At 42.6% G+C, this 24,803-nt stretch overlaps 1 protein-coding gene across 1 annotated transcript in view; it reads right to left on the bottom strand.

The window, feature by feature from the left end:
• The window catches only part of LOC126470846 (trithorax group protein osa-like), a 68,667-nt gene extending 46,670 nt beyond the window's left edge, over nucleotides 1–21,997 (bottom strand). Inside the window, exons 1-3 of the mRNA XM_050098862.1 lie at nucleotides 21,926–21,997; nucleotides 10,711–10,899; nucleotides 4,174–4,390 (exon numbers count right to left, since the gene is read on the bottom strand). Coding sequence (XP_049954819.1) covers nucleotides 4,174–4,390; nucleotides 10,711–10,899; nucleotides 21,926–21,997 — 478 coding nt within the window. The remainder of the gene's footprint in view (nucleotides 1–4,173; nucleotides 4,391–10,710; nucleotides 10,900–21,925) is intronic.
• Nucleotides 21,998–24,803: the final 2,806 nt, after the last annotated feature.

Here is a 24,803-nt window from a genome sequence, read left to right as displayed (position 1 = left end):
TACGAATCCCCACAAGAAAAAATCCAGAGGCGTCAAGTTTGGCGAACGAGGCTACCACGACACATTTCCTCCGTGTCCAATCCAATGATTTGGGAATTCTCTCTGCAACTCATTTCTAGCCATCAGCGAAAAATGTGTCGGACACCCATAGTGTCGATACCACATTCTGTTCTTTGTTCCTGAAGGTATTTCTTCCAACAACAGACTTAATGTTCCTTGCACGAATGTGGTGTACTTCCTACCATTAAGATTTCCTTTGATGAAATAGGTGCCTGTAATTCTGGCCTCTAGAATCCCACACCACACATTCAGCGACCACAGTTTTTGGTGTGCAACTTGCTGCAGCCAACATGGGTTTTCAGTTGCCCAATAATGCATGTTATACAAATTAACATTTCCACGGTTCGTGAATGAGGCCTTGTCATTAAATAGAATCAAATTCAAAAATGTGTCATCACTCTGAATCTGAAATTGAGCCCATTGGCAGAATTCAATGTCACCCATACAATCCGTACCAGTTAATTGTTGGTGGAGACTGATATGGTAAGGATGATATTTATGCAGAACACGAACAACACTACTCTGGCTCATGCCAGATTCCCTTGTGATTTGATGTGAACTAACACAAGGATCTCGAGCCATAGTGGCAAGAGTACCAATTTCCATTTCCTTGTTAGTAACTTTGCTTTGCCGGATATGTTTCCCATGCGTTAAAGACCCAGTTGTTCTCAATTTATTATACACACATTTAAGTGTATGACATGTAGGGTGGGTACATGGAGGATATCTTTCGGTGTATAAGTATCTAGCTCTCACTGAATTTCGTTGGCATTCTCTGTAAATGAGAAGCATATCGATTTGTTCTTCGAAGGAATACATCATTAACATTCGCTTGATTTGACATTACTAGTCTTACAGTTTCTGTTAGTGTTTTATTGTGAAACCGTCGAATGGTGTTTACATGTCAATGGTACATTAGATGGATACGCATATTCGGTGAATATTTATTATTTGCACGATATACAAGAGAGAATTGTCAGAGCTTGTGTTTCAATCAGTGCCAAAGTGATAAGGAATACCACCAAATCCATGATGATACGATTGCAGCACTGCACTGATACAAATGGTCATCACTTCAAACACATTCTGTAAACCGATGTTCATGCCACCTTTTTGACCTTTGTTGAACTTCAAAGGCCATAGTGTTACACATCATTGGATTCGTCTCGATAGCCACTATCAGAAAATAAGTACCAATCTATAGCGTCCCATTTAAAGAAACAAAGTTGACCTTCATATCTCTGAAGCACCCCACCTAGAAACAAAAAACTAATGCCATATCATGGCCCCCGTTGTCCCATGCAACATTTGTCCCACAAACTTTTCAGCTACTCTCATTCTACCAGAGTTATTCCAGGTGGCAATAGTTAGTGACTCACTCTGTATATCCAAGGAGAAAGCAAGAGAGCTGCTTAATGACTTTCCAAAGGCAACTGAGAAAACTGTGTCAAACCAGATGCCACATGACTGTCTCTGTATAGTCAGTTTCATCTCTAGACATATGTTATTGACAACAGTAGACCTTAAATCAACTCTGTACATTGACAGGTTTGGTAAGGGATCATCTAGAATGAAACTTCTACCAAAAGCATTCGGATCTCTTTGCCAGTAGATGCAGAATTTGTCTGACACCTGACAATTGTCATCACAGAAGATTGTAGAGACTACCAGGTACCAACACACATCTCGGGCATGCCAACCGATAGGTTCAGCGCGGAGGTGGCTCAGTCACGCTGTGGACTGGTACCATGTATAAATGTCAGGCACCTCTCACTGCTACTGAGGGTAATTTGAACATTGCGCAGTACTGAGGAAGGAATCTCCTACCTCATCAGAGAGAGGCTAATCTGAGCTGTAATGTGGCTACCACCTTACGGACAGCTTGTCAAGGAGGATCAAAGTATGTTATAATACACGTAGTGGAGCAACTGCATACTGAATGTTATCCAGAAACAGATTTTAATTCACACTCGCTAAAATGTGCATTTACAAAGCTAAAATGTATGTTTATAAACAGATTGCCTTTATTTTGTTGTTATTTTATTTCACAATATTTACCATTTTTATTTTCATAATGTTAATTCTTTTACTCCCTGTTCCCCTCGAATCTACGAGTGAACACGATCACAGATATGTGGGTGATGTGAAACTTTTTTTTTCTTTTTGAGCAATTTAGATGAACATGTGTGCTACATTTGATGTTCACTCAGAGGAAATTAAATTATTCCGTGAAGGATCAATTTAAAAATCCTTACACTGAATATGCACAAGTCCAGTTACAGTGATGTGACCACCACCTATGTTCGATGTCAACATACAGTAACCACTCACAGACAGCAGATGGCAGCAGAGGGTATATAAGGTGTGTCAGGGGGCACATGGGAAACAGTGCAGTCATTGTCCTAATTTGAAAATGGAGCAATTTATCTGACTCCCAAAAGAGCATGTTTATTGGTTTTCAGGCCAATGGCGGAAGCATTCTGAAATGGCTAAGTTTGTAAATTGTTCACACGTCACCGTGGTTAAAGTATACCATGCATAGCAAAATGGCGCTATTCAAAACCGGCACCAAGGAACTGTGGTTCAACACAGGCCATAGATGACAGAGGTGAACAATGGTTGTAGAAAGTGTAGGATTGAATAGATCTGCAACTGCTGAGCAACTGACTGCTCTGATGAACCAAGGGATTACCAACAGTGTCTCAACAACCTTTTAGTATACATTGCTGTGCATGCGGCTTCACAGTAGGCTGTATTTTGCACACCAATGCTACTACTGGAAGTCTACTGAATGGTGTCAGGTGGCCTTTTCTGATGAATCATGTTTTACGCTTCATCATGCAGATGGTAGTTGGCACGGATGGCGTGAAACGTCTAAATGTGAAGGGCCCAGGCCAGAGGAGGGAGCGTTATTGTCTGGGGTACATTTTTGTGGCATTCCCTTGATGATCTTGTCATTCTGGATGGTACAATGGATCACCACAACTATGCAAATACCCTTGGGAACCATGTCCACCCCAATACACAGTTTGTTTTTTTTCCTCAGCACAGTCATCTACCAGCATGACAATGCAACATGTCATACAACTCTGAGTGTAGCTGCATGCTTTGAAGAGTGCCAGGATGCATTTACCACACTACCCTGGCCACCAAATTCACCAGTTAAATCCAATCAAGAATCCGTGGGACTATCTCAATCGGCCTGTCTGCGTAATGCGTCCACAGCCTAGGAACCCAGTGCAGCTGGCCATGGCACTGGAGTTGGCATGGCTCTTCATCCCTGTTGGTTCCTTTCAGAACCTCACTGACTCTCTCTCTGCCCACCCACACTGCAAAAGGTGGTTGTTCATGCTTCTCACAGGTGGTTGCATTGATGTGACTGGATCATACATTACCTCACGGAATTTAACTCCAGTAATATTAAACACGCTAATGGCTTCTCACTGACTAGTATCTTCAATTTTGTTATATGATTTGATGCGTATATTGTACAATGTGTACCATCAGTAAGTACTGACAGTACACAGCCTCAACAACATATAAATGTGTATTTTTAACTGTGCTTTTTAGCAATGCACAAGAGTTAAAATTTATTCCCTTGTATAATACTTATTTCATGCATCAACACATACCAATACTATTATCAACAACTAATAAAAATCTTTTTTACTTCACACCACCAGCACCAAAAGCGTGAATGATGCTACTGTCACTTGTTGCCGTTATCTTACAATGGAAAAATGTCCATTGCCCACTTCACTGTGATAATATATTCTATTACAGATTCACTTCCAAATATGCCATTTTGGCCCTTTTTCAACAACTCAATTTAACACAATATATGTTATGAACAGGATATGAGTACATAAGTTATAAGATTCTGCAAGCTTTTCTGAAAGAGAGAAGAGTAGAACTTGCAATTCCTCTGTCCACTCTTTTGCATCAGATGGCATGTGATCACAATATTCTACATAATTTAAGGGCCAAAAGCAATGTAGAGCCCATGTCAGTAATCACTTCAGAGCAGCTTTGTAGAGACACAAATCAAATCAATTAAGTACATAAAATTAAAATTTTCTGTAAGGATTTCAACAGTACAGTGTTATGGACTACCTGGAGATGGAACTGATGATGTCTTGGTCATCTTCTTCTTCGAAGTAGATTCCACTTGATTTATAATTGGTTGTGGGTCTATACCTCCACGGTCAAAGTGACATTCGAAGGCCAAAAGGTTTTTCGTGTAATGCTTCCGAAGTGTATATGCAGCACTTGAAGATGCTCCGATGCCTAAAAGCCCTGCAATGTCTTTCCAGGTTTTGTTTTTTGTGACCTGTGAATTTAAGTTTGTAATCAAACACAAATGAGAAAACTGTGTTTGCTGAAACACAAATAGCTGTTATAAAATATACATACTATGAATTAAATTCACCTGTCATGTTTTTCTGTCTGAATGTGAAGGATAATCTCAGGAAATAGTGTACAGATACTGATACAGCTTTCACTAATAGATAGGTCGATTGATGAGGAAGTTTTGTGTAGATAATTCATTACCCGTGTGCCAGACAAGTTGTCTGACCATAGATACTTAGTGTTACCCATGCAAACCAGGGGTAGGTTGCTAGTGAAGAATCATTGTAAGTAATGAGCTTTCTTATGCTACAGGTTAACAATTAAAAATTTCCCTTTAAGGTAACTGTTATTTAAATATTTTTTATTCTACTGACAGATCTGAACTCAAAGATATTAACAAATAATAGAAAACACTAGCAACTATCTATTTATGACATCAAATTTTATAGCTAATCTTAACTACATTACTGTTTAATGTGCATTCATTTTTAATAAATTTCAAAGTTCAGCTTTAACATTTACTACATACACAATAATCTGAAACTGAAGGTAATTCACCACCTTCAGTGGTTTAGGTGAGAGCCTTATTCCTTTGTAATCTGTATTTCCAAAGTAATGGAAGTAATTTCCAAAGTAATTCATAAAATTCAGGAGGTGGTCAACATTAACTTTCACTTATTATTGGAACACACATGAAATAGAAATATGTTGTGCACTGGTCGAATTTCACACAGTAAAAAACTAACTGCTACTGTTTATGGAAAACAGCTTGCACACAGACAACCCACCCCCCCCCCCCCCACACACACACACACACACACAAATGACCACAAAATCCTACTATCTCAATATCCGAGACAAAAAAAAAAGGAGCAAATACTGCTCAGCAATTAAGAAGCAACTGAAGAAGGGCTTAAAACGACAAACAGCCACTCCTCTTTATCTTCATTCTGAACTGTATTAATTCTTTACTAATGGTTATCCAGCACAGTATGTGAAGCTGAAGATTAACGAAATGTAACCAGTCTTCAAATTACTTACTCTGTTTAATGAACTACAAAAACACAGAGAAAATATAAAGCATTGTTTTGTTTTGTTTTGTTTTGTTACGAGTTCATAAATTTCAATATCTGCGATGAACAAGATGGGGAATATTTTGGTGCAGAACAAGTCAGATACGTCAAAACTCATTTTTTATCTTATTGCTAACCACTACAAACAAAACAGGATTTCTTTATTGCAGACATTAGACTGCAAATTATCATAAAACTGGTTACAATAAAAGTACAGGAAATGGATGTTTCAGATTAAGAGGAAAGAGAACAATTCATTACATAGTAAAGCTACATGGCTCCTTGTGATATCTTACCTCATTCCCACACTCGTACTGAAGAAGGGTGTAGCTGATCAAGCACACGCATAACCTAACACATCCAAACTTAGATTTACACCCTGCAAGCCACCTCTCATGGTATACGGAAAAATCTTTTGAGGATCAGTCAACAAGCAGTGCCTCTTTTTTTTTTCTTCAGTAATGCTTATTAATTTAAAAATTTGAATTTGGCACTATTCTACAAAGCTTCTTCTCTAATCTACTGCAGTGGTAACTTCCTGCATCAACAGATGCCAGTACTGCAGTTGCTTGCAACGTGGTCAAAGTCTATGTTCGTATTAAACAGCGTTCTGTGATAGAAGCCTGAAATGTAGAAGTAAAAATGCCCATTGGCATTCATGAAAGACAGAAAAATGTGTAAAGTGATGGAACAGTGGATACCAGCACTGTTTGTCGGCGTAACAATGCTGAAGACAGATCATTGGCTCATGAAAAGCAGAGCAGCAGGTGACTCCACCCAACATGAAGTGAGTCGATGACATTATTCATGGTGATCACCAGGTGACTGTGGATGATTTGTGTTACATTACCTCCCACAGTAATGGCATTGTGATGATGATGATTTTTTCTGCAAATGTGATACTCAAAGCTTTGTGCGACTCGAGTATCAAGAATATTAACACTCTGTCGGGCGTAATTGGCCCGACAGGCACAACTGAAATGTTTTTGTTCCCTCTCTCCCAAATAAGTCAGCGTGGGATTTGCCTGCCATTAGTACCTTCCTATCTTCAGGCAGTGTTTACAACACCCTCCACAAATTTTTGCGTGACCTATGTAGAGAGCAGATGTGAAGTTAGTGGCCTCTCATGCTCATTGCACTTTAATACATCTTTGCTTTTGGAGGTGTGTATTTTTGGTTCTTTTTAAGAGTTGTTATTTTGCTCACTTTATGGATGAGTAATGTGAATTTTGTGAATATCTTGTAAAAATATACAGTTCAGTAAGCTTGGCCTTTCAGGCACATTCCGACTGAGTACATAATTATCCTCAAGTTCTCTCTTTTAGACTCTAGATTCTTCAAAGATACAGCTCAGAATTATTACAAATTGTCTAACCCCTGTCATCTCGAAGAACTACAGGATTTGCTGATGTACAATGATGAGGAAGACTCCATACTGTCTGAGGATCTTGGTGATGAAAGTGACATTGATTCACAAGATGAGATGGAAGAATGTGAAGGTGATTCTTTAAAGCAGCGAGATGGCGAGGATACTGCTCAAGATGAAGAAAGAAGAGACAACAAAACAAGGAACTTTTATTTGGGAAGAGATAAGAAGACCATGTGGGCCAAAAAGGCACCTGAGGAAAGACATCGTAACGGGATCTTACATCATCACCACTCACCTCCCTGGAGTCATAGGAAATGGTTAGAATGCTACAAGTGCAGTTGAGTGTTGGAATAATTTATTAGCCGATGATATCCTTGCCACCAATATCACATATGCAAATCAATACACTGACACTATCAAGGATCATTTCACTAGTGAGAGAGACATCAGATACACAGATGTAATTGACCTAATAGCATTTATTGGTTCGTTGTACCCAGCAGGTGCATACGGAGGGAATGGTCAAAGTCTGGAGGAACTTTGGGAGACTGAAGGTGACAGACTGAAAAATTAAGTCTTGTGATGAATATCAAACAGTTTAACAGTCTGATATGTTGGCTTCATTTTGACACCTGAATTACCAGAGCCCAACAGAAGGAACTTGAGCAGCTAGCTCCTATTCATGAAGTTTTCGAAGAGTTCATGAAAAATTGTCAGAAGAGCTATTGTCCTGAGGATAGCATCACAACAGATGAAATGCTTCCTGGTTTACATGGTTTATGTCGTTTTTTGGCAGTATATACCCTCAAAACCTAACAAATATGGAATAAAACATTTTGGTCTTCTTGATGCTAAAATGATATACGCAGTGAACATGGAGATCTAAATTGGACTACAGTCTGGAAGTGGTTTCTGTGTCAGCAACAAACCTACTGGAGTTGTCAAGAGAATGGTTAAGCCCATATTTGGAGCTAGCCAAAATATCACTGCTGATAACTGGTATTCAGATTCTCATCTTTTGACTATTTGAAGACAAAAAAGCTGTCGTATGTTGGAACTGTCTGAAAAAATGAAAGACAACTGCCACCAGATTTTCTTAACATAAAAGGGAACACACAATACAGCAGTATGTTTGGCTTTAATGATGGGAAGGTTTTCGTTTCCTACACACTGCGCCATAACAAAAAATTAGATTCTTGTACATTTGCTTCACAATGATGATGTCACTGGTCCTGAATCTGGAGAAATGGAAAAAAAAAAAACAGAGATAGTCACTTTCTAGAATTCAACAGACGGTGGCATTGATAGTGCATATCAAATGTGTGTTACTTATTAAATGAGCAGAAACACAAAGCGCTGGCCAGTGATCGTTTTTTATTCACAATGTTGAATGTAGGTGGTCTCAACTCCCAGGTTATGTACCTTGAAAGTCAATTGGAGAAATTGCAGAGAAGAGTGTACCTAAAATCTCTGGCACATCAACTTGTGCTTGGAGAGCTACACAAAGGAAGTATGAAAAAGATTAGAATCCCCTCCAGCTTGCGAAGCTCACTCAAAAGATTTATTCACAAAAAAGACACAGAAATCACCTCCTCTCCCACATCCCAATATACGTAGACGCATCACCTGCACTACAGAAATGGGTCGCAGAAGGATGTCAAACTATGAATGTAAAAACTGTCACAAATATAGTCTGCCAACTTTGCTTATCAGTGCACCGATGTATTTCCTCTGGTAATTGTGAGAGAAGTTGAAAGGCACCAGAATCAAAACAGTGACTTAAAATGGTAGTTTTTTTCATAAATTTATTGTTTGATAAAATTTATGTGCTGAAAACTGTTACTGTTCAGTGGTGGATTCAAAAGTTCGGTCATTTATATTCTGTTTCTTCTGTGTTTAATAAAATGTTTTTTCAGCATCCATTTTCATATGTTGTGTTACTACACTTTCCCATGAAAGCCACCTACCACATTTAGGTTACTAAAGTTGAAAATATGAAATAATAGCTGATTTCAAAATCTCTGCCTGTTACGCTCATTGTGCCTGAACACAGGAGTCTCAGAACTGCACCTGACGAATGGTTAACCAAGCAGAATAAAAGGCCAAGAAAAACAATTTCCTGCCAACTCTTGCAGCCCTTCTGTTTGGAGGGAGAGGAGTTTTGGGAAAATTTGTGATTGGAGACCACACATGGGTTATTTTTCTGAAGCATACTCAAAGAGGTAGTCAATGGAATGGCATCAAAGGAACTCACTGAAGAAGAAAAAGTTCAAAACTTCGTGCCTGGCAGCTAACATTATAGCTACAGTATTCTGGAATGCAGGGGGCAAGATTATTGTTGATTTTTTGGAGCAGAGATGCACAATTAATTAGATTAGATTAGATTAGATTAATACTAGTTCCATGGATCATGAATACGACATTTCGTAATGATGTGGAACGAGTCGAATTTTCCAGTACATGACATAATTAGGTTAATTTAACAACATACTTAAGTTAATATAACTACTTTTTTGTGTTTTTTTATTTTTATTTTTTTATTTTTTTTTATTTTTTAAATATTTTTTTTCTTAATTTATATCTAAAAATTCCTCTATGGAGTAGAAGGAGTTGTCATTCAGAAATTCTTTTAATTTCTTCTTAAATACTTGTTGGTTATCTGTCAGACTTTTGATACTATTTGGTAAGTGACCAAAGACTTTAGTGCCAGTATAATTCACCCCTTTCTGTGCCAAAGTTAGATTTAATCTTGAATAGTGAAGATCGTCCTTTCTCCTAGTATTGTAGTTATGCACACTGCTATTACTTTTGAATTGGGTTTGGTTGTTAATAACAAATTTCATAAGAGAGTATATATACTGAGAAGCTACTGTGAATATCCCTAGATCCTTAAATAAATGTCTGCAGGATGATCTTGGGTGGACTCCAGCTATTATTCTGATTACACGCTTCTGTGCAATAAATACTTTATTCCTCAGTGATGAATTACCCCAAAATATGATGCCATATGAAAGCAATGAGTGAAAATATGCGTAGTAAGCTAATTTACTAAGATGTTTATCACCAAAATTTGCAATGACCCTTATTGCATAAGTAGCTGAACTCAAACGTTGTCAACCATGTCAGACCCCTCAAATAGCTTAAAGCACATCTACAGTGAGTTTGCACAACATAAGCTATGGTGGATGCTGTTGTTCTGAACGACAATGCAAGACCACACATCAGTCATTACATCACTAAAGAGATTGTGAAAACTGGGTAGGAAGTTTTGCCTCATCCCTCATATAGCCCTGGCCTGGCATCATTAAGCTTCCACCTGTTCGGGCCACTAACAGCAGCTCTTCATGGGATTCACTTTGAAGATGAGGAGGCCATGAAAACATCAGTGTGTCAACGGTTTCAGAAGCAGGACTGTGCATTTTACCAATCCAGATTACGTGCCCTTGTTAAAAAGATGGACCAAACCCATGGAAATGGACAGATTATATTCAAAAGTCGTAGATTACTTGTCAATGTGTGCTTTCCAATCTATGTAGTTGCATTTGAAATCTTTGACACACACACACACACACACAAACAAACACACTCACACACACACACACACACACACACACACACACACAAGAAGCATTTCTTTTTGACTGACCCTCTTTTAAGCAACAGTTATTTCTCTTTCCTTATCAAATGCACAGAAAAAAACTTAACACTTGCACAATGGCTCTATTATTTATTGAAACACATTAAATTCCAATCACAAAATATTCTTAAAAAATATGTTAGTAGGAAAATCTATTTACAGTACATCTAGTTAGTATGTCTATGGAACTACCATGGAACTAAACACTGCACCTTGCATACCTCCATGAAGCCCCCTCTTTCCTTGACGTAAGCATACAACCGATAGAGATCGAGAGGATTCTTGGAGATGGTGGGACATGCTGAGATAGGTGTTCCACGCTCCTCCATGAACTGCAGCAGTTTGTCAAGCCACATGCGTCGCTCGTGGTTCTCATCCATCTCATACAGTTTGCACAGGCTGTCTGGTTTCTGTGTCACATAACATACTTATTAGTGGGTTCAACCAATACACATTAAAACTCAAAATTTACAAGTACATCAAAATAGTTACAGTATTCTAACACCAATAACCTTAGTTACAATTTGTTGACTGTCAAGTTCAAGTGTAGTTCATACTGCATCTACCCCACTTCCCTATGGGAATACTAAAAACTGCTTTGACATATCTATCTTACAATGTTACATCAAACTGACTGTGATTAAAACTCGACAATTTCAGTTATGTGGTTACAAGCTACTTTGTCTGTCGTAACACATGACATATAAATTCTCCCACTTTGTAAACGAAGATGGTGTCTAGAACTGATAGGTGCAAAAAACACACAGGAAAAACAGAAACACTATTTCGAAGTACAAAGTGATATTTGTTTCTCTTTTGATGTATGTTCTTTTTATTCGGTATCAATAAGTCATTGCAAAGCCTAATCTAATGTTCGCATTCAAAGTAAATGTAAATCGCGCTCTGGAGACGTATGTGCTAAGTAAGTGCATTAATAATCGAAAAGTTCTACCGCAGATAATAATAAAATTTGAAAAATGTTGAGAAAGCAGAGAGTGTTGCACTCTCGATTCAAAAAAGAACGCCCAGCGATCGACAGGTAAAAATTAGTAGAACTTCGTGCGTCCGTTAGAAGATGGATACGCGAAGCATACAAAAATTTCCACCGTCGTACCATAGCGAAAGATCTTGCCAAGAACCCCGGAAACTGCTGATCATATGTAAAATCACTAAGCGGATGGAAGGCTTCTATGCTGTCACTCGTCGACCAGTCAGGGTTGGCAATAAAAGACAGTAAACGGAAAGGTGAAGTTTTTTATTTCGCGTTTAAGAAATCATTCACGCTGGACGATGGTACAAATATACCGTCGTTCGACTGTCGCACAGACTCCCGCATGGAGCGCATAGAAATAGACATCCTTGGCGTAGGGAATAACTGAAAGAGTTGCAAACGAGTAAGTTGCCAGGTCCAGATAGAATCCCAATTCGGTTTCGGGGAGAGTGCTCTGCGGCACTGGTCCCTTACTTAGCTTGCATTTTCCGCGAATCTCTCGCACAGCGCAAAGTTCCGAGCGACTGGAAAAAAGCGCAGTTGACTCCTATATACAAGAAAAGCAAAAGTACGGACCCACATAATTACAGACCACTATCCTCAACATCGATTTGCTGCAGAATTCTTTAACATATCCTCAGTTCGTTGCACGGATTGCCCTTTTTTCACGTGCTGAGCATAGATGAAGGGCAACAGGCAGATTCCATATTCCTCGATTTCCGGTAAGCGTTTGAGCCGGTGCCCCACTGCAGACTGCTAATGAAGGTACAATCACACGGAATAGGTTTCCAGTTGTGTGACTGGCTAGAAGACTTCTTAAGAAATAGAACCCAGTGAGTTGTCTTCGGCTGTGAATGTTCATCAGAAACAAGAGTATCGTCAGGGGTGCCTAAGGGAAGTGTGATAGGACCGCTCTTATTCTATAAATGATCTGACGGGCAGGGTGAGTAGCCATTTAAGGCTGTTTGCTGATGAAGCTGTGATGTACGGAATGGTGTCTCGTTGAGTGACTATAGGAGGAAACAGGATGATTTACACAGAATTTTTAGTTGGTGTGATGAATGGCAACTAGCTTTAAATGAAGAAAAATGTAAGTTAATGTGGATGAGCAGGAAAAATAATCCTGTGACTTCCGAATACAGAATTAGTAGTGCTGCTCGCCACTCCATATGAATTAAATATCGAGGTGTAACGTTGCAAAGCGACATGAAATGGAACGAGAACGTCAGATTGGGAGTAGGGAGGACGAGAGGTCGACTTCGTTTCATCGCAGAATTTTTCACCTGTAGAGGAGACTGTGTGTGGAGCACTAGTTCACCCCATTTTTAAGTACTGCTAGAGTGTTTGGGATCCACACCAGGTCGTATTAATGGAAGACACTGAAGCAATTCAGAGCCTTGCTGCTAGATTCGTTACCAGTAGGTTCGATCAGCAAGCAAGTAGCACAGAGATGCTTCGTGAACTCAAATGGGAATGCTTTGAGGGAAGATGACGTTCATTTCGCGACGTATGCCATACTGAGGAAATTTAAAGAATCAGCTTCTGAGGCTGACTGCTGAACGATTTCATAGTCGCCAACGTACATTTCGCCTAAGGACCAGAAAGTAGGACTAGTAAGGAGGCTTACAGACAGTCGTTTCTCCCTCGATCTGCTTGCTACTGGAACGGGAAAGGAGGTGACTATCAGTGGTATGTTGTATGTTTTACCTTTCGACATGCACCATAAGGTGGCTTGTGGGGTATGTATCTAGATATAGATGAAGATATCATACGTATTAAGCCTTAGTGATTTTGTCCGTCGTTAAAATGGTTTGTAGATGAACCTTGCGATAGCATTTCGCTGGTGGCAGTTTATCCCAATTGGAACATGGTCACCTTGACGTCCACCATATGTCACAGAAGTTCAGTGGAGCAAAAAATCTAGACTCAGAATTGCGTAGCAACCTTTAGTTACATTATACAGCTATTCGACGCACTCATGAACTCATTCTGCCCCCACCTAAAACATAATATTGCTGAAACCAGTTACTTCGTCACCGTCTCCTACCCCCTGCAAACTATAGTGAAGGGCGTTTAATTGTTTCCTACCAACGAGGTGAAGATTTGCCACTGACACATGCGCCCCTGTCCCCAATAAAATGTACGCCCCTAGTCGCTTACCACTCCCACAACGCCACTTTCCGCCTCCACATACGTTCTGCAGCATTGATATTGAATGGGGTTCCCGTTTGCTTTTAACGCTTGAACATTTCGCCCCCGTCCATTCCGCCCCTTGCTTGTACAGTTCTTCCCGTGGTGCCCAACCACACGACAGTTCTCACGTTGTGACTGACGGCACTGCCTCTGGACGTGCCCTGAGCGCCCACACCTGTAGGATCGCACGTCAGCAGACAAAATGACTCGCGTATTGCATACCCCTGTCGCTATATCTATCTCCTGATCCGTAGCTAACCTAACGGCAGCGTTAATGTCTTTCGGGCTACATCACAGAACGCTTTTATACACATCGGACGGCAGACCTCTGAGGAAAGCGTCTGGACCTTTATGCTCCTCGTCCTGGAAGATAATCTTATTTGCTTCATCTCTTCCCATTAATTCGTAAGTATGCCAATTGACTTTTATTATCCCATCGCTGAAACTTTCGACTGAATCATTGTGCTTCCCCGACGTTCCACTCAACTGTTTCCGTAAAAACCTCGCGCTATTCTGTTTTCTACAGCGTTTATTGATCCACTGTTCAAACCGCTCAGAAGACAGTACTTCTTCAACTCCCAGTTATACCTATCAAACGCTTTTGCGTCCTCTGCCAGCCGCAACTAAGCCATTTGTAATAGCTAATCATCTGTGTAAACGCCAATCTTTGCTACTGCCTCCAAACCACCCAAGAAGGACAAAAGATGGTTCAAATGGCTCTGAGCACTATGGGACTTAACATCTCAGGTCATCAGTCCCCTAGAACTTAGAACTACTTAAACCTAACTAACCTAAGGACATCACACACATCCATGCGCGAGGCAGGATTCGAACCTGCGACCGTAGCAGTCGCGCGGTTCCAGACTGTAGCGACTAGAACCGCTCGGCCACTCCGGCCGGCCCAAGAAGGACAACACATCGTCAGTTGGTTTGCCAGAAAAGGGAGAAATCAAATTAGCGGCGGCTGAATCCACCGATGTAGTAGATAAACTGGACGATAGCCCATCTTCTTTCACATCAACCATTTGCCTATACGTCTCTGCCAAGTCCATTGTTAACTGCTTTACCTGATTTATTAACGTACGAATCACCTCCCGCCCGGAAATACCATGCGTCCTGGACTCTGTCACTGACCCCAATACACAATTAAGTATAATAAAACAGCAACACACCGAGTGACATGGTGCAGTGCTTAACACACTGGACTCGCATTCGGGAGGACAACGGTTCAAATCTGTTTCCGACCATCCTGATTTAGGTTTTCCGTGATTTCTATAAATCGCTTCAAGCAAATGCCGGGATAGCTCCTTTGGAAGGGTACGGCCAACTTCCTTTCCATCCTTTCCTAACCCGATGGGACGATGACCTCGCTGTTTGGTCCCCTTCCCCAAATCAGCCAAAACAGCAACAACATCAGGACAATATCCTCTCACAATCATCGATTAAGGTAAGATAAAGTTCCGCCTTCTGGCCCAATCGTGCCCGACCCATCGCCGTGTCATCCTCTGCCAATGGTGTCACTGGATGCGAGATGGAGGGGCATGTGCTAATCCCTCCGCTCTCCCGGTCGTTGTCGGATTTCCTGATCTTGGAATAGCTGCTAATCGGTCGCGTAGATCCTCAATTGACCCACGTGAGGCTGAGTGCACCTCGTAACCTCCCTGCAAGGAAAAAATCCTGGCAGTGCCAGGAGTCGAACACGGGTCCTCCAGCTGGCAGTCAGCCGCGTTGACCACTCAACTACGGAGGTGGACTCTCGCAAATCTACAATACTATCTTACATCTTACGCATAATCATGAGACTTCAATTCCCTACACTGCCTAGCACCATCGTCATAACGTCGGCACCTAAAATGCTCTATTGATACAGTAGTGACTCAGTACATGGTACACACACTGTGCCCTAATAGTTTGCACTACAAGCACCTTATTGGTCATAAAGAGTGCTCCCTGTAATTGCCACGAAATTTTGACAAATCAGCCGTTCTTCCGACCTCATAAACACTACTCTAAAGTTCCGATAACACTCCCGCTTAGAAATCCTCTGCACGCTAAAGTAGAAGAACTAAACAAAACAGTTAGTCCACTGTAATTATTCCTGCTAACTGCTGCAGCCGGTATGAGATGCTGGGTCGGGCTGCCGATAGCCGTATCGGAGTTGCTTCAGACACGCAAATGTAGAGGCTCGAGGTTGATGACATCTACAGTAGCAGGGTTGAGACGAGGTGGTGGGTTGAGCCAGGCTGTTGACCGGTGGTCGACCAAGAAAACAGCATTAACACTCACTCATTTTATTAGAAAAGTTACAACACTCCTAGCGTTGCTCCGTAACAGTTACACCCGCTTGTCGTGTGACGACAGTTGCCGGCGGTTACTGATACTGTGGCCGATCAGCAGCCGGCTTAACGTCAACAGCAGAGCAGGACTGACTCTGGTAACCTGCGGCAGCTCGTACACCGTCTCTGCAGGTCAGGGCAGTAGCCCAGACAATGAAGACCAAACAAGGTGAAGTAGACGCAATTTTTTACGGTGGTAGGAGTTTCACGACAACGTACTAAAACTCCACATTAATGGCGTGTAAGGGTGGGGGTGGGGGGGCATTTAAAGGTCACTTTATTAAGTTTTTCTCGAATAATTCATAAACCGCAGCTTCTAGCGAAAATTATTCCCAGTACAAATTGAAACTACATTAAATTTCGTACAAAAACGGTATTATATGTTTTTTCTTTAGAGCTAACATTTTCGGCGTTGCAGGGGATGGAAAAGCTGAAGATTATTAAAAATACTGTTTTCATGGTAAAAAATTACTGTTTACTGTTAAATAAGGTGGGGTAAGAACAAAAATATTAAATTTGTGTCCAACGTTTAAGTGCAGTAGCGATGCAATAAGGGATAAATTGTGTTCTATGGGTGTAAGAGAGTGGGGAGGCATAGGTAGAGGACAGAAGTGCAAGGGAAGTAGGCTGCCGAATTGTAGTCATGCACTTCTCTCCTTCATATGTCTGCAAAACGAAGAGCGAGTGGTGACTTCCCACCACTCTATGTAACTCGCCACCTCCCAAGAAGCAACTATAGGGTGTTTCACAACGTTATACTACAATTGCCCTCCACAGGATGGTGTGTTTATTTTCCACAAAAGTGTGTTGCACTACATGGGATACAGTTATGAGTTACTGTGCCACTAATACTAACGCAGAAACGCTTACGCTTTGCCAGTGATTAGTATGGCGGGCTGCAGAGGGTCTAAATAAGTTTGTGAAACACCCAGTAGTTGCTTCTTGTGATGTAGCGAGTGGAAATCACCTGTTCTGTCTTCAGGAGGGAATGGCATGACCACAGTCTGGCGAACTATCTTCCCTCGCACTTCTATCTTCACCCTCTCCACCCTGTTACACACTCGAGTATAATTTATGCCTCAGTAGGCTCTAAGATACTTATACGTGGTACAGACATTTAACATTTCATCTTAATCTACTTCATCTAACAACAGGCATTAATTTGATACCATCAGAACACTACTTTTAATAAACTGCGGGTTTTCCATCCCTCGGCAACGCCGAAACTATTGGTCGTAGAGGAAATACGAATAGTACGTTTTTTATTTTAATTTTTTACTGGGAAACAGTCTTGCTAGAAGCTATGGTTTTTGAGTCATTCAAACAAAACCTAAAAAAAGTTACATTTAACCCCCTCCCCCCCCCCCAACCACCACGCTCACACCCAACTGGTGGGGAATTATAGTATGTCGTTCATGACACTTCCTCATACAACTATACAAAATTTTGTGTCTATGTTTTTATTCTCGTAATTTTCCTTCATTGACCACAGGGCGCGCCTGTAGACAGGGTAGTCCGCCATGGTTCTTGTAGCGGATGACAGCTCACATCGGTAGTGTTCGCCATTCCTAGCGGAGGCGTACAGCGCAAGTACAGGCTGATGTCGGCTGTACAACTCCGGTCACGAACGGCTGACCTCCGAGGCAGAAATCCAGCTACTGCCGAAGTGAACCCGAGGTGGTCCACCAGTGGAAGGTGCCAACTTCACGGGAGTAGACTTAGAGCCAGTAGTCGGCTCGTCGACCATGTCACCCTGTTGCCTGATATCAACCTACAGCCGTAGTAGGTGCTGCGAGACTCCGATTATCTCTACTGGAAATAATGGGTATCTATACAGGTTTGGTGTCCAATAGTGCCGGGGCATTGCTTCTAAACACGTACCCCAAGACAGTGTTGCGGCCAGAATGTGGGCAACTGGCCTGCGACTTCCGTGGTCGCCCTGCCATTCTGCTTCGCCGACAGTACTGCGAGTACTGGCCTCTGACACGCAATGTGGAAACCAGAGGGTGTTACTGCCGCATCTCATGCAATGGTGTTTTGGTTCGCTCCGTGCCGAGTGGCGGTCGCGGCCTCCTTACAACAGCTGCGGCAATTCCGCTTAGTAGCACCGAAAACTAGTGGTGGCGGTATGAGACAGAGCACAAGCTCGGAATACGAAAGGATGATGAAGGAAATCGGCCGTGGCCATTTCAAAGGAACTAGCTAGGCATTTTGCCGGAGAAGTTTAGGGATATCAGTAAAAACCTAAATCTGGGTGAGCGGACGGGGATTTGAACTGTCGTCCTCTAGAATGCGAGTCCATTGTGCTAATCACTGCGCCATCTTGCTCGGTCCAGATGATACGAGAGGACTTCAGAATGTAAGTTATACGTTATTATGGCAGGCAAAGAAACTTTTATTGAATGCTGTACTACTCTTTAAAATGGCAGACATACGTGACACTTGTTTTCGACATAGTCACCAGCTCTTTGTAAAACAACGAACGGATGTTCAACCAATCGTTCAGCGCCTCGACGATCCATCCATTGCTGAGGCAGTCATTCGAGAACCACTGTGTGAACGTCCTCATCGTCGGAAAATTTGTAACTGCTGTGAATCACTTTCTCGATTGACTGAAAATTTCCGTCTGTGGCCCGTATCGATGGTCTTCCTTCCCGTTCAGCATGACTCATGTCTGTGCGCCGTTGTCAGATTACCAGCTCTGTTTCACTATGCCTGGACGTGACATCGCATTTAGTTTAAATACCGCCAGAATTTCACGGTGACCCTGTGAATCATTTAGATGTTTCACCTATAAGAATTGTATATCTAAATTGTACACGTTTTCAACGTGAAATTCTGGCGCTCACTTACGCCCTGGAGTTCGTTTCCAACTGCCGCTCCCACAGTGTGATGCACACCGCAGCACTGCCACTGCAGCAGACCATGAACATGTGCTCTCTTCTCAGAGTGCGCCACTCGTGCTGCGTAATGATCTTAGCCTGGGACGACGCGTGTAACTCTTTCAAGTCCCCTGACACTACGCGCTACGCCACGGAATCTCAAAGAGCGGAGCGAAGGAAAGTTGCAGTTATTTTGAACAGAATTGAATCTACGTTTACGTTATTTTGTGCTCCATTTATCAAATTTTGTTGGTGGTAGCGTAGTTAATTTTAGCCTCCCATCAAATCTAACCTGAATGCCAGCAAATATTTAAAAGTATGAGCGAGTGATGACAGACAGTGAGCGAGAATAGGCTTCTAATTTAAGGATAATCACGGTTAGTTCAAATATATGCTTACTTCTTAGTCGGAATTATAGCAGTTCCAGCTTCGACACATAGGTAGAATATTAAATAATTAATTTTTCACCTGCTCTCATATCCTCTCTCCATCGTCGTTATAGTATCCGAACAAATTAGTACTAGAAGTTAGTTACTACTGAAATGTTCAGTTACTGCTACCTGGAGTCCCATGTAGCGTACTGATATCATTACAGTTGTAACAACGATGCAGCCACAGATATTTAAAGAACGCGCACTCGCTTGCCATGATCCCAAATGCACTTGACGCTTGTTATCAATCCTGCCGCTTTTCACGTAATGCAGTGAGGTCTAACAAACTAGGTCAGTGCTATACGGTGCATTTGTGTAACTCCGTTTAATATACAGGGTGACCTAAAAGTTTGTTAACATTTTAAAACCCGCTAATTCAGGGAATAATGTAGATAGGGATGTAAAAATTGATATACATGCCTGAAATGACATGGTGTTTCACTGAAACCAAAAACGAGTGCAAAAACTGGCTAACAGACAATGCTGGACAGTAAAATGTCGGTGACGCCGCATGAGAATCGTGTATAAAATGAGCTGTAATGAGAGAAGGTTTATAAACACGTGCTGGAAGGTACGACCTTTATTCAGTATGGCGCTCCTCTCCATATTGCTATGCTTGTGAAAGACGTCTTGTGTACATCGCTTGGTGAGGATCGAATGCTGCGTTGTCACGTCCGTCATCCTTGACCTCCCAAGTCCCCAGCCCTTAATCCGTGTCATTATTGATTGTGGGGTCATCTGCAGTCGCAAGCCTACCACGATCATCCGATTTCATTAGGAATGCTAAAAGAAAACATCCGACGGCAGTTTCTCACCATACCTACTGTTCAGTGCTGTTCACAACATTGTCGCTCCACTACAGGTATTGTTGATGAATGACAGCCGATATGTTGAGCATGTGTTACAAAAAACACCGTCTTTCCCAAAAATCAATTTTTATGCTAATTATTACTTTTGTATACACGTCAAAAAAAGGTTTGCATCACCCCGATTCCAGGAACTCCTGAAGATAGACGTTGACTGTGGTTATTGTATCACACACACAGTCCCTTTGACTGTCACTAAACCCACCCGAAGATGTAAACAACCATGCATGAGCAGAGCCTATTAGACGGAGGGGGTCCGACAGCCGATCAGTTCCACTCATTACTCCAGGAAGGAGGTACACAGCACGTGTTGTCTGTAGTTCAACCGTACCTAGACGGTCAATACCGCGGTTCGGTCGCTTCTGCATTGTTACTTTGTGCCAGGAAGGGCTCTCAGCAAGGGAACTGTCCAAGCGTCTCGGAGTGAACCAAAGTGATGTTGTTTGAACATGGAGGAGATACAAAGAGACAGGAACTATCGATGACATGCCTCGCTCAGGCCCCCCAAGGGCTACTACTGCAGTGGATGATCGGTACCTACGGATTATGGCTCGGAGGAATCCTGACAGCAACGTCAGAATGTTGAATAATGCAGCCACAGGACGTCGTGTTACGACTCAAACTGAGCGCAATAGGCTACATCATGCGTAACTTCACTCCCGACGTCCAAGGCGAAATCCATCTGTGCAACCACGACACCATGCAGTACGGTATAGATTTGCCCAACAACATTCCGAAAGAGCCGCTCAGGATCGGCATCGCGTTCTCTTCAACGATGAGTGTCGCATGTGCCTTCAACCAGACAATCATCGGAGACGTGTTTGGAGGCAACTCGGTCACGCCAAACGCCTTAGACACACTGTCCAGCGAGTGTAGCAAGGTGGAGGTTCCCTTCTGTTTTGGGATGGCATTATGTGGGACCGACGTACGCCGCTGGTGGTCATGGAAGGCACCGTAACGGAAGTACGATACGTCAATGCCATCCTCCGACCTATAGTACAACTATATCAGCAGTATATGGGTGAGGTATTCGTCTTCATGGACGACGATTAGCGCCTCCGTCGTGCACATCTTGTGAATGACTTCCTTCAGGATAACAACATCTCTCGACTAGAGTGACCAGCATGTTCTCCAGACATGAACCCTATCGAACATACCTGGGATAGATTGAAAAGGGCTGTTTATGGACGACGTGACCCAACAAGCACTCTGAGGCATCTACTCTGAATCGCCGTTGAAGAGTGGGACAATCTGGACCAACAGTGCCTTGATTAACTTGTGGATAGTATGCCACAACGAATACAGGCATGCATCAGTGCAAGAGGACGTGCTACTGGGTATTAGGGGTACCGACGTGTACAGTAATCTGGACCACCACTTCTGAAGGCCTCGCTGTATGGTGGTGCAATATGCAATGTGTGGGTTTCATGAGCAATAAAAATGGCGGAAATGATGTTTATGTTTATCTGTATACCAATTTTCTGAACAGGTTCCGGAACTCTCTGAACCGAGGTGAAGCAAAATTTTTTTGATGTGTTTATTATGTGAAACGCCATGCGCTGGTGATTTGCTGAACTTTTTTGGTTTCAAGAAAACCCCATCTAATTCCAAGCATGTGTGTATATTTTTACCTCTCTGTCTACATTTCCCCGCGAAGTATTGAATTTTCTAATTTTAACTGACGTTTGGATCACCCCATACAAACAACAGACATTGTCTTGCGTACGTATCACTTACTGTCGCCAAGTGGGGTATTTTTATTTCAAAGCAACAGTTCCATTTTGTACCCGTGCGAATTGGCATCACCATTTGTCTATATTATCTCGAGATAAATAGCTCTGTCTTTTATACGTGTAACTTATTACCGCAACTTGTGGTCTCGTCAAGAAACAATAGATTCCACGTCTTTCCCATACGATATTACTTCTGTTCCAGGAGATGTTCAGTCATATAAATAATGGAACTGGTAGAGATTTTTATTGTGCATTCGTTGTCCGAGCATACAGCAAATGTTCCCCCTGGCAATGCTAACACATGATAGGCAGAGATCGGCAGAACGCATTTAGCCGACTGCGTGCTGTGTTGCAGCCCGAGGTCGTCGCACTCTGTGCTGCACCAGGTGACGCGGAAGATGGACGCGATGACGCTGCTGGAGCCGTTCGCCTTCACCAAGATGACGACGACGCGCTGGCAGTCGCACGCGCCGCCCCCGCAGCCACAGCGCCGGACAGCCGCCAAGCAGCACCCGCAGCCCGCTCACCGCCCACGCGCCCGCCTGCACAGGAACAAGTCACCCGCCACAGGTCAGTCGCTCGCAAACCGCCTACCCTCACTTTGTGGCTGTGGCGGTTTGTCAACGGGTACCGTACAATATTTACATACACTATATGATCAAAAGTATCCAGACACCTATTAGTGGACGTTAATAAGGGGTGCGTGCTTCCTTCGCCTTTATAACGACTTCAGTTCTGCTGGGGACACGTTCAATGACGTGTCTCAATGACTGTGGAGGAATGGCATTCTTCCTCGAGAGTCGAAACCAGAGATGGTAGTGATGTTGGATGCTGGGGTCTGGAGTAAAGTTGACGTTCTGACTCACGCTAAAGGTTTTTCTTTGCGTTCATGCCGGCACTCTAAGCAGGCCACTCCATTTTAGGCATATTATTGGCCACAAAACATTATCTCACAGATGCTGCTTTACGACAGGGAACATTGTCCCGCTGGTATAAACCAGGATTGTCTCCGAAGTGTTCCCCTGCTGTACGCAGTACAGCGCTGTCTTAAGTGCAGTAAGGAAACCACATCCTAGCCACGAAAAATGCACCCATACGGCCATCTGTAACCGTATTTCACCGTAGGCACTATATATCATGGCAAGCAACGTTCTGTAGGCACTCAACAAACTAAAACCTCTCTATCGGATTCTCGATGGGTGTAGCGTGATTCATCACTCAAAATCACTCGTTTCCAACAACTCACTCTTCAGTGGCGTCGCACTTTACATCACTACAAGTGTCTCTTTGCGCTGACTACAGAAATTTGTGACTTAACAGGAATTATTCCATAAGAGTACGCCATTCTTTTCGACTCCTTATGCAGTCATTATGCTAGATGGACTGAGATTCATGAGTAATTTTTACCGCTGATTTCATACGACTTTTTACAATCAGCCTACCCCAGTGCTCGACGGTCCCTGTTGGTCGATACATTGAGTCTGCATGGTCTTGGTTTAGCTGTTGTTGTTCCTTTGCATTTACACTTCACAATCGCATCACCAGTCGACTTGTGAAGCTTTAGAACGGCCGAAATATCCGTGATGGATTCATTACTTAGGTGACATGCAGTGACTATACAGTCCATGTTCGAAGTCACTAAGCTCTCCTGACCGACCCATTCTGCCGTTACTACTCCTCTACTGACAACACACTCCGTTTCTACTGGCGGATTCACCTCACGTGCTTGGTTTAGCTGTTGTTGTTCCTTTGCATTTCCACTTCACAATCGCATCACCAGTCGACTTGTGAAGCTTTAGAACGGCCGAAATATCCGTGATGGATTCATTACTTAGGTGACATGCAGTGACTATACAGTCCATGTTCGAAGTCACTAAGCTCTCCTGACCGACCCATTCTGCCGTTACTACTCCTCTACTGACAACACACTCCACACCTCCGTTTCTACTGGCGGATCCGCCTCACGTGACATCTAGTGGTCAGTTCCGTATTATATAAGGGTAACCGTATACTTCTGCTCAAATAGTGAATGTTGATACTACAGCTATGAGTTGGCCATTTGCTTTCCCTGGAACATTTTTCATGAAATCTCCAGTCACAGCCTTCGCTCTATGAATGATAGTATGCTGGAATAAAAGAGAAGAGGGTGAGCGCTTGTGATCCCCCGTCTTCGAGTTCATTAAAAATTTTGTATCTGCTCCAGCGCGTGGATCTGCTCCTGTGAACCGCTTCTGCAAAAAAGGCCGAGAGTAAAGGACGCGAGTAGGAGCAGGAAAGGGTGAAGTACTTCGGTACTGCGTGTAAATTTAAAGCACCTTTACTATAGGAAGAATATGAATACTTAAATTGTTACTTAACTTTGGCGTTCATGCGATGCCGTACATCAATCAAAGCTAACATCGACTAGAAGTTTCAAAGGAAAAATCTGTAGTGGCTCGTCCACTATGCAATAGAAACAATCTTGCTAGGTCGTCTGCTCGTAATCAAATGGGCTGAACGTGGAGCGGCGCTCGTCGAGCTCCACATCGTCGGCTAGAGGGCGCTGTGGTCGGAGTTGTTCGTCCGCTCTCTTAGTGCCAACCTAAGAACTTGTACCTAAGCCGTCGCATCGTAGCTATCGATACCACAAAAATTGTGGCAGTATCATGAGGGGGATGCTGTTCCGGCCGTAGTGAAGCATCTATCCCACTTGCTAGGACGAAACCACGGAAAATCTAAATCTGAGCTGAGACTTTTAACTCGATCCTCCGACCCACCAGTCCAGTGAAGAGGGCATCAGCCACTTCCACTTGGTTTACACAGTGTGAGAAGCAGACAGCTGTTCCGTATTACTTCAAAATCTTCATAATTCAGGATCCGAGGGGTTATCATCAGCTGAAAAA

The sequence above is a fragment of the Schistocerca serialis genome, chromosome 3 (genome assembly GCF_023864345.2).
Source record: "Schistocerca serialis cubense isolate TAMUIC-IGC-003099 chromosome 3, iqSchSeri2.2, whole genome shotgun sequence".
Classification (NCBI taxonomy): Eukaryota; Metazoa; Arthropoda; class Insecta; order Orthoptera; family Acrididae; genus Schistocerca; species Schistocerca serialis.
Note: the sequence above shows the minus strand (reverse complement) of the source record. Positions and strands in the feature narration are given on the sequence as shown.